Raw genomic sequence first — 16,048 nt, 5'->3', positions numbered from 1 at the left:
AGCCACACTGTACAAAAATGTACAGATAAATAATAGAAATTACATTTCAGTTTAAATTTAGAAAAAACATACTGTATCAGAAAACACCTGGCAGGGATCCACCTGCCACGCCCCCTTCGGCAGCTGTCATTGCCTCGGCATTCCCTGAAGCACCCTGCTTCTTCTCCTTGCAGTCACACATATCACACACACCTGACGCTCATTCACTCCACTCATCACCAGCCCCCACATAAACCCCACACTCTCCCACACTCGGGGTCCGTTATTGTATGTTCATGTATGTTTCTGTGTGTTCATGTTGGTGTGTGTCACATGTGCTTTTCCCTGCTACGTACCATTCGACTCGGACTCTCCCTCTATCTTCGGGTGGAGTCATATCCAGGCGCACCTTGGATATGACTTTCCTTTTTCCCGTATTCCTTAATTCGGATTATTCCTCAAACTCTGGACTATTGTGGGCCGCGCTCTCGGAGCGCACCACCGGGAATAATCCTTTTTCACAGCAAGTATTTGTGTTGGCTTTGCCTTTTTGTGCTAATAAACTTTGTTTGCTGTTAATTCGGCTTCCGCCTCCGTTTCTTGCATGACAGAATAACGGACCCCTGCAAAGGAATATAAGGACAAAAAAAAAAAAACAGAAAAAAAAAAAAAAGGAACATGATCGGATTACCGCCGTGGTCCCAGCGCGAACCGAACCTCGGAGGTAGGATTTGCTTGGCTGTGATCAAGCGGTGGCCAAGCTCCGCCTTTGGGAAAACCCGGAAACTCGCAGCTGTTTCTTGGTCGTGCTCAGCAGCGCCACGCCCCCTTGATGATGTCACGGAGTTTGGAGGGTTATATGGAGTCCAGGTCTGAGTGGAGACACCATCGCTCGGCTGGACCTCTCCGTGGGGGAAGCAGTGGGGGAAGGCCCTGTAAAGAGCTCCTTTGCTGTCCAAGCCCCCTCTGACAGCCACAGGCCGTTTCCAGAGCCACCCGATCGTGATGTCGCAGTCCCAGATACCTCTAAGCGCAACCCCACAGACCCAGGTTTCGCTGAAAGATACGTCTCACTCCTAAACTCTTCCGAAAGCGGCGTCTCGCTCATGAACTTCTCCCAAGGCAGCGTCTCGCTCCCTGGTTTCTCCCACGGTGACGTTTCGCCTCCAAGTTCCCGGGAAAGTGACGTCTCGCCCCTGAGCTTCCCTGAACCCCGCCGAGGTCATCACTCGACCTCTGAGCTCCATCAAGGGCGTCGTCTGGACTCAAGACTCAGCGGAATGCGTGGCTCGTCCTCAGGTCTCCGTTAGGGGCGTCACTCCGTCTCTGGTCGCCGTCCAGGAGGTCTTCCAGCCCGTGAGCCCCGTTGAGAGCTCAGCTCCAGCCTCTGTTGGTCGCCAGAGTCGCCGCGCCTGTCTGGGTTTGCTTGGTGGAAAGGGCTCAGCTCCAGACCACCGCCGAGGACATTACTCAGCTTCCAGTCTCCGCTGAGGGCAGCACTCTGCCTCCGGTCTCCGCTGAGGGCATCGCTCCACAGCGGGTCTCCGCTGAGGACGTCACTCTGCTCCTGGTCTCTGTGGGGGACGCCTCTTCACCTCCGGTCTCCGCTGAGGGCATCGCTCCGCTCCAGGCCTCCATGGTGGACATCTCTCAGCCTCCAGTCTCCGCTGGCTAAATATATGCACATCACTAAACACATCAATTATATTGACATTGTTATTAGCCACATACTACCACATTAGCCACACACAAGCACAAAGCAAATTGTTTACATATATAAATGTATTTTTATTATTCATAAATGTTTTGCAACAAATATATGTGTATTAATGTATATATACATACACGTGACCAGGGCAGCCCATTTTTGTACCCTATTTAGCCTTAAATAGATTATTATTATCCTTTTGAAAAGGCACTGCCCAACTGACAATTTTTGAGAATTTACATCTTACAAGTCAAAATCAGTTTTTTGATATGATTTCTAAAATAATGTTCACAAAATTGATAGTGATGTTAGCAAAGTCTGAATGGTAAACACAACGTGTCTGAAAGATTTGTAATGATGACTGGGCGGTTCTTTGTTATATAAATGTAAAATGAGGCTTTAAACAAATATATTTGACAATTAAAATAATATTTTCAAGATCATTTCTGCATAATAACTTTACTTACTAAGTTTAAAATGGCGAACGACGAGAACATTTTTTCCAGAACTTTCCGGCATCAGCAACAGACATTAAGGACCGCCTGTAGCAGGTGTGTCAAACTCAAATTCACTGTGGGCCAAAATTAAAAACTTGGACGAAGTTGCGGCCAAACTAAAAAATTGTGTAATGTTGAATTTTCAAATGGAAACAAACTTTATTTTTGCATAAACATTAAATCTGGAACAACCAAAGTTTATTATTATACAACACATGAGAAATTAAATTTGAAATAAAACACACACATAAATGTATTCGTTTCTTATTATCTCTCTCTCTCTCTCTCTCTCTCTCTCTCTCTCTCGCTCTCTCTTTCTCTCTCTCTCTCTCTATCTATCTATAGCCTTTTAAATTCCTTTTTAATGTAAATCTTTTTTAACAGGCCAACAACAAAAAAACAAAAAATAATAAATAATTTCCTTCGATTAAAAAAAGCAATCTTTCAACTATTAACAGTCCATGCTTGGAGTAGAAATAGTGCATAAAGACAACATTCATTCAAGCTCAGTTTGCTACACTCTGATTTACTCTGATGCACATTGGTTAAAACCAGATATCTGGCATCTATTCTTAGATGCAAGTGTCTTCTTAGATGGAATGTCTGGGTTTAGGCTCTGAGCTGAGGAAATCCTCAGGATTGAGTGAAGATGTTCATCAGTGAGACTCCTGAGTGGTGTTTTGTTTATCTTCATTAAAGAGAACAGTTACACACACAGATATGTGCTGGTGAACACAGAGAGGATTTAAGCAGCTTGAGCACGGAGTTGGTGCAGTTTGTCGGGGAGAAACATGGAAACATGCAGCACACACAGAGTCGTACTTTGACTTGAGTGTGTCTCTACACTGGAGTTCAATCAGCTCCATTTGGAGGTTGGTTTGTGCGCTTTCCAAGTCAACCACAAACGGATTACTACGCAGTTCAAATCTGCATTTCTGGGCTTCAAAGTCGGTAAATCTCCGGGTAACTTCAGCGCTGAGTACACAGAGTTTTTTAGCGGCCTCGACTGACGCGCCCGCGCACTAACAAAGCATTCTGGGATTTGTAGTATTAGCGGTGTATGCGCTATATACTGGCGGGCAGCTCTCGCGGCTCGCAGCTCTCGCGGGCCAAATATAATTACACCGCGGGCCAAATTTGGCCTGAGTTTGACACCCCTGGCCTATAGGATTATTCTACCAATCACTGCAATAGTTCTCTTTTTGCCAGGCAGAACTCCTTAAATAACCAATCACCATCAAGGGAGACCAGAGTGACTATTTTTTTGAATCAGGATTTTGAGTTCATAACAGTCTAAATTTTAAGTTGAATTATGGTTCAACTTTCTTTAATGTTTCTGATGTTTCTTTAATGTTTTTGAACTTTTTTAAATGTTTCTGATGCGAGCCAAGATCGCCTTCTGTATTTCCCTCCTGTCTCGTGACGCTCTCTCCAAAGCCAGCACGTTGTGGAGCGCCAAAAACTGCGTGAGACGCCGCCTGGCCACGAGAAGGACGTCGAAACACCGCCTCCAAGTTCCCCACAGAGTTCCTCCAAGTTCCTCTCGTTGCGGATTACTCGTCCCGAGCGGATATACTTTGTTTGCTTTTCGGCATAGCTTAAAAGAGTGTTTTTGGGTTGAACTGCTTAATAAAGACAATGATTAAGTTATTTCTGCTTCCGCTTCATCAGCCTGGCACCCATTTACCAGTTACGGGTGTAACAGTACACAACATTCACAGTACGGTTTGCTCCTCGGTTTTAAAGTCACCGTATAGTTCAATTTCTGTAAGGTTTGAAGAAAGAAATTTTACATTTTTTAAAACAATTTTAAATAAAATGCCTGTGCTGGGTCAAAAAACAAAAAAATACATTAAAAAAAAAATATATATATATATATATATATATATATATATATATATATATATATATATATATATATACAGTGGAACCCGGTTATGTCGATGTCCTAGGGGGTCGCCAAAAAGCATAGAGATAACCGATGATCGAGATAAACGAAAATCAAAATGGCGGCAGTATATTAACGTGCTTAAGATTTCTTTATGTACATGATGTGCGTTAATAAATGAGAATGTGCATGCACGTGTTTTTAAAGGTTTTTTTTTTACACAACAGCGTTGCCGCGATTTGTTTGATGAAGGCATGCTATAAAAATACATACAGTACATGTTTATCTGTCAGGAATACACCTGCACCGAGATAACCGACGTTAAATGGCAAAATTTTCCCCCCTTGTGCTTGGGATATCAGGGTTCGGCGACATAAGAAAGGCGACATAACCGATAAAAAATGCTTAGACAAAGCGAGAATTTGGCGGTTCCACTTCAAAAACGTCGACTTAATAGGGTTGTCGAGTTAACCGAGGTTGACATAACCGGGTTCCACTGTATATATATATATATACAATTTATATATATATATATATATATATATATATATATATATATATATATATATATAAATACATAAAATGGAATTCACTCTTTTATTATATTGATTAAATTGATCTTACAGTAATCCCCCATTTATCGCGTTGGTTACATTCCAAAAACGGCCGCAATAAACGAAAAACCGCAATAAACGGACGCCACCCCAAAAGTGCTTTTTTTTTATTGTTTAGGCCATAAATCATCCCACACACTTTAAACACTCACAGAAAACATTTGCAAGAATAAATTAATAGATTAATTTTGTGTAAATTCATAGAAATACATTACATTGTATCACATTTATACTGAGTACATGTAATGTACAGTATACATTTCTGTAGTACAGTAACCTATGCGTAGTTTCTCTGCTACACTTAGTTATGTGGCAAATGCAATTCCGCAATAAACCGGGGACTCGAGATTCGACCGCAGTAAAGCGGGGATTACTGTATATCCATATGGCTGGACAGTGACACCCCGTTACTCCAGCTGTACTGGGAAAAACACCATTTGTACTGCGCATGTGAGAAAACTCATAATTTAGTTTTGTGCATGCGCAAAATCAATGACTTCCTGTCAGTGCCAACGTTTTTATGACCATCAAGAAATATAGATATTTACTTAGTTTAATCAGTATAATAAAAAATGTATTGCAATTAATTCTATTTTATTTGTATATATTTTATTTTTGCGAGTGCGAGGCGAAGACTAAACAAACTTGGTCTGCCATTTAATATGTTTGTGTGGGAACTTGCATTCGGTACACATGTGCACTGTAGCGAAAGGGTTCTGTACGAAAAAGTGTACTGCTACACCCCTAGAAATGTGCTCTAAAAGTTTTTATCAAACGCTGGTTTTGTTTTCTGACAGGACCCTGAAAGAACAAGGCAGGTGTATCAGGCATGTCTGGATCTTATTCCTAATAAAAAGGTACATCACACAGTGCTGGATAAATTACTTTGAAGAATATAAATAATACAATTTTATAATGCACAAATAGCATTAGTAGGTTCTACTGGTTGGCGCTATAAGCAAACCCCTTGTGTATAGGGCAACTCATATTTGTAATGGGCGTGGTCAACTACCCCATCCATCAATCAGCCCTCTCTCACTAGTGCACAAATAATAACCATAGATATTTAAACAGTTGGTAAATATTTCCTGCAAATGTTTTAAAAGCCTTTTCTGCTTATTTCAATGGGTTGGGTTTGCTATTTAACTAAAAAATAGAAAAGCCTGTGCTTTCTTTACCCCCTTATCGCGAAAAAAAGTACCACGAGATCGCATGGAAAACCTCTCCAAGAATTAAGTTTTGTTTGGGCATGATAAAAATCTAACAGGGACAAATGCATGTTCTATAAAATTATATGCAACACACTAGGTAAAAGTTAAAAACACACAAGAATTAGACAGTGAATGATTGGTAGATATAGTAGAATTAGTAGATTAGTATTTTTGAGATTATAACATATATTTTGATAAGAGAGATCTACCTCACCCCCACAGTGAAACATAAAGGTGAAAGTATATATATATATATATATATATATATATATATATATATATATATATATATATATATATACACCTATACGTATATATATATATATATATATATATATATATATATATATATATATATATATATATATATATATACACACCTATATATATATATATATATATATATATATATATATATATATATATATATATATATATATATACACCTATACGTATATATACATATTAGGTGGCACAGTTCACAAAACCCACAGTTCGGTTCGTATCATGGTTTTAGGGTCACGGTTTTCGGTTTTGTACGGTTCTTTTGTTATTTTTTCTTTTAATCTTCAACACTCCAGAAAATTCCTTCAGCATTTGATATACAGGGAGTGCAGAATTATTAGGCAAATGAGTATTTTGACCACATCATCCTCGTTATGCATGTTGTCTTACTCCAAGCTGTATAGGCTGGAAAGCCTACTACCAATTAAGCATATTAGGTGATGTGCATCTCTGTAATGAGAAGGGTGTGGTCTAATGACATCAACACTCTATATCAGGTGTGCATAATTATTAGGCAACTTCCTTTCCTTTGGCAAAATGGGTCAAAAGAAGGACTTGACAGGCTCAGAAAAGTCAAAAATAGTGAGATATATTGCAGAGGGATGCAGCAGTCTTAAAATAGCCAAGCTTCTGAAGCGTGATCATCGAACAATCAAGCGTTTCATTCAAAATAGTCGACAGGGTCGCAAGAAGCGTGTGGAAAAACCAAGGCGCAAAATAACTGCCCGTGAACTGAGAAAAGTCAAGCGTGCAGCTGCCAAGATGCCACTTGCCACCAGTTTGGCCATATTTCAGAGCTGCAACATCACTGAGTGCCCAAAAGCACAAGGTGTGCAATACTCAGAGACATGGCCAAGGTAAGAAAGGCAGAAAGTCGACCACCACTGAACAAGACACACAAGCTGAAACGTCAAGACTGGGCCAAGAAATATCTCAAGACTGATTTTTCTAAGGTTTTATGGACTGATGAAATGAGAGTGAGTCTTGATGGGCCAGATGGATGGGCCCGTGGCTGGATTGGTAAAGGGCAGAGAGCTCCAGTCCGACTCAGACGCCAGCAAGGTGGAGGTGGAGTACTGGTTTGGGCTGGTATCATCAAAGATGAGCTTGTGGGGCCTTTTCGGGTTGAGGATGGAGTCAAGCTGAACTCCCAGTCCTACTGCCAGTTTCTGGAAGACACCTTCTTCAAGCAGTGGTACAGGAAGAAGTCTGCATCCTTCAAGAAAACATGATTTTCATGCAGGACAATGCTCCATCACACACGCCCAAGTACTCCACAGCGTGGCTGGCAAGAAAGGGTATAAAAGAAGAAAATCTAATGATATGGCCTCCTTGTTCACCTGATCTGAACCCCATTGAGAACCTGTGGTCCATCATCAAATGTGCGATTTACAAGGAGGGAAAACAGTACACCTCTCTGAACAGTGTCTGGGAGGCTGTGGTTGCTGCTGCACGCAATGTTGATGGTGAACAGATCAAAACACTGACAGAATCCATGGATGGCAGGCTTTTGAGTGTCCTTGCAAAGAAAGGTGGCTATATTGGTCACTGATTTGTTTTTGTTTGGTTTTTGAATGTCAGACATGTATATTTGTGAATGTTGAGATGTTATATTGGTTTCACTGGTAAAAATAAATAATTGAAATGGGTATGAATTTGTTTTTTGTTAAGTTGCCTAATAATTATGCACAGTAATAGTCACCTGCACACACAGATATCCCCCTAAAATAGCTAAAACTAAAAACTACTTCCAAAAATATTCAGCTTTGATATTAATGAGTTTTTTGTGTTCATTGAGAACATGGTTGTTGTTCAAATTAAATCCTCAAATAAAATTAATCCTCAAAAATACAACTTGCCTAATAATTCTGCACTCCCTGTATAGCTTATTATTCACAATTTAGGATACAGTATTAAGATTTTTGTAATGTAATCATGCACTAACTGAATATAACTTGACTTTAAGCACATTATTGGGACCATCTCTTAATAAAAACTAGGTGAGATTTTGATACAGCAAGAGAGAAGACATTGATGATGACATGCTTTTCGTTTATTTGGCAAAAAAAAAAAAAAGTGTCAGCGAGAGGGAATATTAAACCGCGGCTCGAGTACATTCATCAGCTGACGAAATCTTTCACACTCAATCACGCTGCACGGTTGCATATCTTTTGCTATAAACATCCCCAATGCTTTAGTTATGGGTATCGCCCTGTCCAACTGATCACTGAGAGGCTGCTTAAATGCTGCGGACAGTAGAAGTTGTTTCCTAACCGGCTCTCTCCTGTTTGTGCTTATCGACACATTGGCGTGATGTCTTCTCAAATAAACTGTCATATTAGAAGTGTTGCCATTAGCATATTAAATGCATTTTGCACAATGCTTGCACACAGTCGCAGTTCTATCTACTGTTTTATTTCCGTTGTCATCGTAAGTAACATGAAATCCAAAATGTTCCCACACACCGGATTTGAACGACGCTGGCGCATCCGCCAACTCCGGCAGCCAAACCGAACGGTTCGGGTATTTTTCCATGTACCGTGCCACCCCTAATACATATACATATATATACACATACATACATACATACAAGTTCATTATATATATTTATATATATTTTATTCACAATAGAATATAGATAACATATCAAATGTTGAGACATTTTGAAATGTCATGCCAAATATTGGCTCATTTTGAATTTCATGAGAGTTACACATTCCAAAAAAGTTGGGACAGGTAGCAATAAGAGGCTGGAAAAGTTAGGGAACAGCTGGAGGACCAATTTGCAACTTATTAGGTCAATTGGCAACATGATTGGGTATAAAACGAGCCTCTCAGAGTGACAGTGTCTCTCAGAAGTCAAGATGGGCAAAGGATCACCAATTCCCCCAATGCTACAGAGAAAAATAGTGGAGCAATATCAGAAAGTAGTTTAAGTCACCTCAAGTCTAAACTTTTTTTTGTCTTTATCACCAGCTCCTCACTATTGTTTGGGGGGAAAAAAAGGGAAAAGTAGTGCATTGTCATTTTTTTTTCATTACAAAATGGGTTTATAATTATAAGATGGGTCTGAAAAGAAATCTCTAAAAATACTACAGAGAGGTTTAGGACATTATGTTTGTACCATCGATGAAACATGGGCCAATTTTTCATCACAAAACTGTGTAACGACTGAAAGTCAAACTTTTCTTTTCTATTTCTGGTTTGTCTACTGACTATCTACAAATAAAAAACTAACAGGACAGAGACAGGAGCTAGTGATTAGTGAACACAGCCTAATGAACATGACAATTCAGAATGAGGATAAATTGTTTTATTTACTTTATGAGAAAATGGTGCAGAAATAGCAGAACAATCTTTTTTTAATTTTTTATTATAAATAACATTTCCTAAAGCAGTGACCCTCTGATGATTCATTTGCGATACAAGTAGTAAACTAAACTAGACAGATCTTTATTTTTTCCCAATATGGGGTAAGTGGGCGAGTCGGTCAGAGAGCCACTGTTCAGTGTTATTCTATGTCTTCTGGTCGAACAGGGTGTGGGAGTGGAATTATGGACTTCTTCTCTGTGTCTCTTGATAACGCTTTCCTCATATCTGTGTAGAAATGAAAGCAGTTATTGATTTAAGTACATAACAAGGCGTTGTTACAATAGTGCGCTGCTCATAAGGTGAGATTTTGAAGATTTTTACCGTAGGCGTCTTCGTCCGGTTCTCCATTACTGGCTGAATAGTATTCGATCACGGTTCTGTAGACGCTGTAGCCCAGCTGTTTGTACATGTTCACTGCTACTTGATTGGAGACACGGACAAAGAGGTCGACGAAGAAGCCTCCTTTCCTGCAAGAGAGAAACACACACAGATCCATTGTCTATTTAACATGGAGCAAAAGCATGCAGTTTTCACCAATTTTTTGAATATCCATTTTGCAATAAATATTCGGGGGTTTTTTTTTGGATTGCAAATAAAAATAGATTTAAACACAAATCTTTAAAACTGAGTTGCAGCCTTTCACAAATCTCTAAGTTTAACTTTCCAATAAGTGTTTTGTTGCCTTGGAAATGCCACCACTAGCTATGGTGACCTCTGGTTTTTATTTATATTGATAACACTGGTGAATAAGATAAGGGAAAAAAAGCAGGTTGTCACATTACCAAGAAACTAAAACTGTCCTTCAGACAAAGATCGATTGCTTATGGTGAAATATTTCTCCAATGCTACCAAGCACAGTCTCTTGGACTTTTTTCATTAGTTTTTATGACACATCTAACAAAAATCTTTACATCATTATACAGTTCTCTCTCTTTTTTAATTAAACAACACATTTACCCTGTCTAATGTAATGCTTAGATAAGGCAATGCGACACACAAATCCCTATTGAATTTATTACTAGTGTACAGAAACATTAGTGTGTAACTCTCAATCCCCACGAAGAGCTGCACCTTTCTGAGATCTCCTCCAACATGTCCATGAGCTTGGCAGCCAAACCCAGCCGTCTGAACTCAGGAGCCACTGAAAGAGCCGTGACGTGGCCGTGCCACTCCTCCCGCGCCACAGAGCCTTCTGCCTTCCCCATGACTGCAGAGATACGAAGAAAAGGGAGTGAAATCACACACGAGTCTGTCAATTAAAAAAGAAGCCGTTTTCAAGAGTGTGTTGTGATTATCAACTTGTTACAGTGGACAAAGAAATCATCAAAAGCTGAAGGTTTAGAGAAACAAACTGTCCGGATGGCAAGAAGCAATTGTTCATTAAAAGTCCTCCCTTAGCAGGAATAACAGCATGCTAAAGAAGGATTTGTCAATGAAAATAAAGTTTAATATCTGTACATGTATTTCTAGATAGATAGATAGATAGATAGATAGATAGATAGATAGATAGATAGATAGATAGATAGATATACTAATCTACTGATCTAATGTACTGATCTACTAATGAGCTGAATAGCAATAGCTGTTCGGATAATGAACAGTGAAAGAAGTGAGTTAAACATGTGCTTGTGTAGGTCTAGTCACTTCCTATTAGTTCAGACAGACAGGGTTTTATGGTGATTAAACAGACTGTGTGATGCTGATCTGAGATCAGTTACTACACTGATGTGGAGTTTGGGCTTGTGTTAGGACTGGAGAACAAATGAAGATTTTACATTTATATGATGGTAAATTATAACAGATTACATTTTTCCGATTGTGACAGGAAAAATGTGTATTTCTATATCAATTAGAATCTGACTGGAAGCAGCAGACATTTCTGTATTGAATCTTTAGCAGTGAAAAATATTAACCTGAAATTGTTTTAATTTTAAAGACTGAGACAATAAATAATTAGATAATTAATAGTTCTGCTAAACCAGAAACATTCCCGAACAATCATGTTTAATAATTCTACCAAACCAGAACCCATTTGCCTCCAGTTCATTTGTGAAAAGAAATGTGTAATGAAGTGACTCACTGTAGCCCATCAGCTCGCCACCCGGTGCCTCAGCTACGATGAAATACTCTGGCCAGTGTGCCAGATACTGCAAATAAAACGGGATTCCATACTGTAAAGCACATGGTTAAGGAAGGAGTCTCACATCATAAATACAGTGGTGGACAAAAAACACAAACTATGTACTTAAATAAAAGGTAAAGATAGACTGTGTGAAATATAACTCCAGTAAATGTGTTACTTTAAACTTTCACTCGAGTAAAAGTACAACAGTATTTGCCTTCAAATGTACTTAAGTATCCGAAGATCTATGATTTATTATGGCTAAAATGTGCTATAATCTTTTTTTTGTCACACAGCTCTTAACTCAGTTGATGTGAAAAGACTCTAATGTAACTTAGTACACCAATCTATTAATAAAATGATATTAATGAGTCAAACACTGATTGATCTCTAATGAATGATCATTAACCCAAAACCTAAAACACTGAACTGTATGTTGGTGATAAGTAGATACCAAAAAGCAGTAATCAGAACAAGTAAAAACAGAGCACAAACTCTACCCTGATTGGTTGCTTAAGTTCTTATCTGCTCATAAATAAAAAGGAACGACTGATTTTACAAAATGTAGTTTGACTGTAAGATATATGTAGTAAGATGTAGTAAGATATTTGACTGTAAATTTGACAGTAAAAGTCTCCCCAAATAGAAATACTTCAATAAAGCAAAGATATGTGAAAAAGCTACTTAAGTACAGTAATGAATTACATTTACTTCTTAACTGTCCACCACTGTACATAAACACACACATTCATCAACATTATCAGCAGTGTGGGGCGATAAGTGAAAAGGATACAGTCTCGGTTAAAGGGTCCAGATTTCTGTGAAGAAAAAAAAAAAAAAAAAGAAGAGACATCGGGTCAGTTTTAAATGGCCAGAGACAAAGGATATATAGTGTGTAATTATTTTCCATATGGTTTTTAACACACACACACACACGTATGTGTGCGATATATATATATATATCTCGTACAGACCAAAAGTTTGGACACACCTTCCCATTCAAAGAGTTTTCTTTATTTTCATGACTATGAAAATTGTAGAGTCACACTGAAGGCATCAAAACAATGAATTAACACATGTGGAATTATATACATAACAAAAAAGTGTGAAACAACTGAAAATGTCATATTCTAGGTTCTTCAAAGTAGCCACCTTTTGCTTTGATTACTGCTTTGCACATGGAATAGCATGCCGCTGCAAGATGCTGTGGTAGCCATGCTGGTTCAGTATGCCTTCAATTTTGAATAAATCCCCAACAGTGTCATCAGCAAAGCACCCCACACCATCACACCTCCTCCTCCATGCTTCACGGTGGGAACCAGGCATGTAGAATCCATCCTTTCACCTTTTCTGCGTCGCACAAAGACACAGTGGTTGGAACCAAATATCTCAAATTTGGACTCATCAGACCAAAGCACAGATTTCCACTGGTCTAATGTCTATTCCTTGTGTTCTTTAGCCCAAACAAGTCTCTTCTGCTTGTTGCCTTTCTTTAGCAGTGGTTTCCTAGCAGATATTCTACCATTAAGGCCTGATTCACACAGGCTCCTCTTAACAGTTGTTGTAGAGATGTGTCTGCTGCTAGAACTCTGTGTGCCATTGACCTGGTCTCTAATCTGAGCTGCTGTTAACCTGCTATTTCTGAGGCTGGTGACTCGGATGAACTTATCCTCCGAGCAGAGGTGACTCTTGGTCTTCCTTTCCTGGGGCGGTCCGCATGTGAGCCAGTTTCTTTGTAGCAATTTTTCGGACTGACTGACCTTAATTTCTTAAAGTAATGATGGCCACTCGTTTTTCTGTACTTAGCTGCTTTTTTCTTGCCATAATACAAATTCTAACAGTCTATTCAGTAGGACTATCAGCTGTGTATCCACCTGACTTCTGCACAACACAACTGATGTTCCCAACCCCATTTATAAGGCAAGAAATCACACTTATTAAACCTGACAGGGCACGCCTGTGAAGTGAAAACCATTTCAGGTGACTACCTCTTGAAGCTCATCAAGAGAATGCCAAGAGTGTGCAAAGCAGTAATCAAAGCAAAAGGTGGCTACTTTGAAGAACCTAGAATATTACATATTTTCAGTTGTTTTACAATTTTTTGTTATGTATATAATTCCACATGTATTATACATACACACATTTGTGTGTGTGTGTGTGTGTGTGTGTGTGTGTGTGTGTGTATATATATATATATATATATATATATATATATATATATATATATATAAATAATGTGTGTAGACAGACAGACAGACAGACAGAGATAAATAGAGATAGATAGATAGATAAGATACATACATACATACATACTAATCACTCTATGTTTGTTTATTAAATTATCTTGTAGTGCACTCAATAGGGTGCACGATCCTTTAAGTATTTACTCCTATATAGGGCACGTATATACCTAACATGAGCATATTTCGGATTGACACGCAATATAACAATGACAAGCAATATATATTTCACACAAAGAAAGCAGAAAAAGTTCATATGTCTGAAATTGCAATAAACATAAAACTAAAGCGAATAAATTACATTGTCTACTATTCATAAACTGCTTTTGGACAACAAGTGAGATAAAAGTAGTCACACTAAATTAAAGACTGGATATATTTAATAACAAGCAGCACTGTGGCTGAATCCCAAACGCCTATATGCTGCACACATACGGTGCACTATTTAATATTATGACACAGCCTATAAAGGGCACTTACATATAAATCACTATCATTTTGGGATTCGGCCACATGCGTTAGAATCGAGTATAGACTACAGAAGATCAGTGACTCGGAGCTGCTGGATGTTAGTGGTGTATCTGTGTGGGTCAGACACATAAATTAATCGTACTCACATGTTGTTGAATTTGAAAAGGTCGTCGCAATTAAAAGCCCGTAAGGACGTCATTTTTATCCTTTAAAACGCGAGTAAGCGTTAAAAATATATCCGCAGAACCGAGTTTGCCCCCTGACCTCTTGCTTACGTCACACAAAAGAAACCGTTTTGCAAAGAGCGCCATCTGGTGACAGGAGAAAATAATGTTTCCCTTTTCTTCCACTATTTCACTTGTTTTTTTTCTTTTCTTTCTTTTTCTTCTTTTTCCTCCTCCTCCGCTTCTTCATTTTCTTCTTCTTCTTCATCCTTCTCCTCCTCTTCCTTTTCTTTTCTTCTTCTTCTTCTTCATTTTATTCCTTCTCCCTTTCTTCTTTTTCTATTCTTCTCCATCCTCATTCTGTTCTTAATCTAATTTCTTCTCCTCCTCTTCTTTTTTCTTCTTCCTCCTTTTCTTATTCTTCTTAGTCTTTTTCCTCTTTTTCTTCCTCCTTTTTTGTCTTGTTTTTCACATGACCACAAACGTGCATTTTGTTCCACTAGAGAATAAATAGGATACAAAACACTATCACAACTGAGATGGTAATCATCTGATGTGCTCATATGATATATCCTCTTGTAGGAAGTAGGGAGTAAAACGTAGCTGTTAGCATTGTGTCTCGGGAATTTTTGATGGAATTGTTCGGGAAACGCTGACATTATGGCTTCCATAAAAAAACTATTTTTGTTATGTCATTGAAAAGAAAAAAAAAACAGGCCATATATATATATATAACAGTGCAGAGATGTGTGGACATACAGGAGTACAATAAATATATATAAAGGTGTACAGTGAATAAATATAAAGGTTATTATAGTGCAGAGATGTGTGAACATCATTAAGAATTACAGAATTACAGAAATGGTTCTAAGGCTATGGCATTGAAGAGGAAAGTGCAGAAGTGAAAGGTTACAAGATTACAAAATTATGGCATTTAAGGAGTTAGCAAGCTGAATAAACAGTCTACTATATATATATATATACACACATTATATACACATAAATGAATAAAATGTTGGGCAGAATGTACAGTAGTGATATAAAGATACATATAGATAAAATAGTGCAGATGTACTGAGGAGTAAAAAAGTTATATTATGAAATATGTATATGTATTGTACAGAGGTTATATACAGTGTTTTGTTTTGTGTTTGTTTTGTAGTGATTTTGTAGTGCGGTTTTGACGACCCTTTGCAGGGCTTTATGTTCACAGTTGGTCAGGATGCTCTCAATGATGCAGCGGTAGAAACTCATTAAAATCCCTGGGGACATGAGATTTCTTGAGACTTCGTAAGAAGTACATGCGTTGTGCTTTTTTAAACAGAGCTGATGTGTTCTGCTGCCAGGACAGATCCTCAGAGATGTAAACTCCCAGGAACTTAAAGCTGAAGACTCGCTCTACCTCAGTTCCATTTAAGTTGACTGGTAGATGTCTCCTGCTGTTGGATGTCCGAAAGTCCACAATGAGCTTTGTGGCGTTGAGGTAAGGTTGTTGTT

At 38.5% G+C, this 16,048-nt stretch overlaps 1 protein-coding gene across 1 annotated transcript; it reads right to left on the bottom strand.

Annotated features, from left to right (window-relative positions):
- Positions 1-9,480: 9,480 nt before the first annotated feature.
- Positions 9,481-14,682, bottom strand: naa20 (N-alpha-acetyltransferase 20, NatB catalytic subunit). The gene is made up of 6 exons (XM_046835663.1): positions 14,534-14,682; positions 12,470-12,494; positions 11,635-11,725; positions 10,626-10,761; positions 9,876-10,021; positions 9,481-9,779 (listed from the first exon to the last, which is right to left on the bottom strand). The coding sequence occupies exons 1-6, from the start codon at positions 14,584-14,586 to the stop codon at positions 9,694-9,696; spliced, it is 537 nt and encodes a 178-aa protein (XP_046691619.1). The 5' UTR covers positions 14,587-14,682; the 3' UTR covers positions 9,481-9,693.
- Between the last annotated feature and the right edge of the window lie 1,366 nt (positions 14,683-16,048).

The sequence above is a fragment of the Silurus meridionalis genome, chromosome 23, assembly GCF_014805685.1.
Source record: "Silurus meridionalis isolate SWU-2019-XX chromosome 23, ASM1480568v1, whole genome shotgun sequence".
Lineage (NCBI taxonomy): Eukaryota > Metazoa > Chordata > Actinopteri > Siluriformes > Siluridae > Silurus > Silurus meridionalis.
This window is presented reverse-complemented; position numbering and strand designations above follow the sequence as displayed.

Coding starts and splice junctions, on each gene's coding strand:
- naa20 (XM_046835663.1), bottom strand. CDS start 14,586: ATGACGTCCTTACGGGCTTTTAATTGCGACGACCTTTTCAAATTCAAC. Junction 11,726..12,469: donor TGGACCCTTTAACCGAGACT/GTATCCTTTTCA, acceptor TGTGCTTTACAG/TATGGAATCCCGTTTTATTT. Junction 10,762..11,634: donor TGGCGAGCTGATGGGCTACA/GTGAGTCACTTC, acceptor GTATCTCTGCAG/TCATGGGGAAGGCAGAAGGC.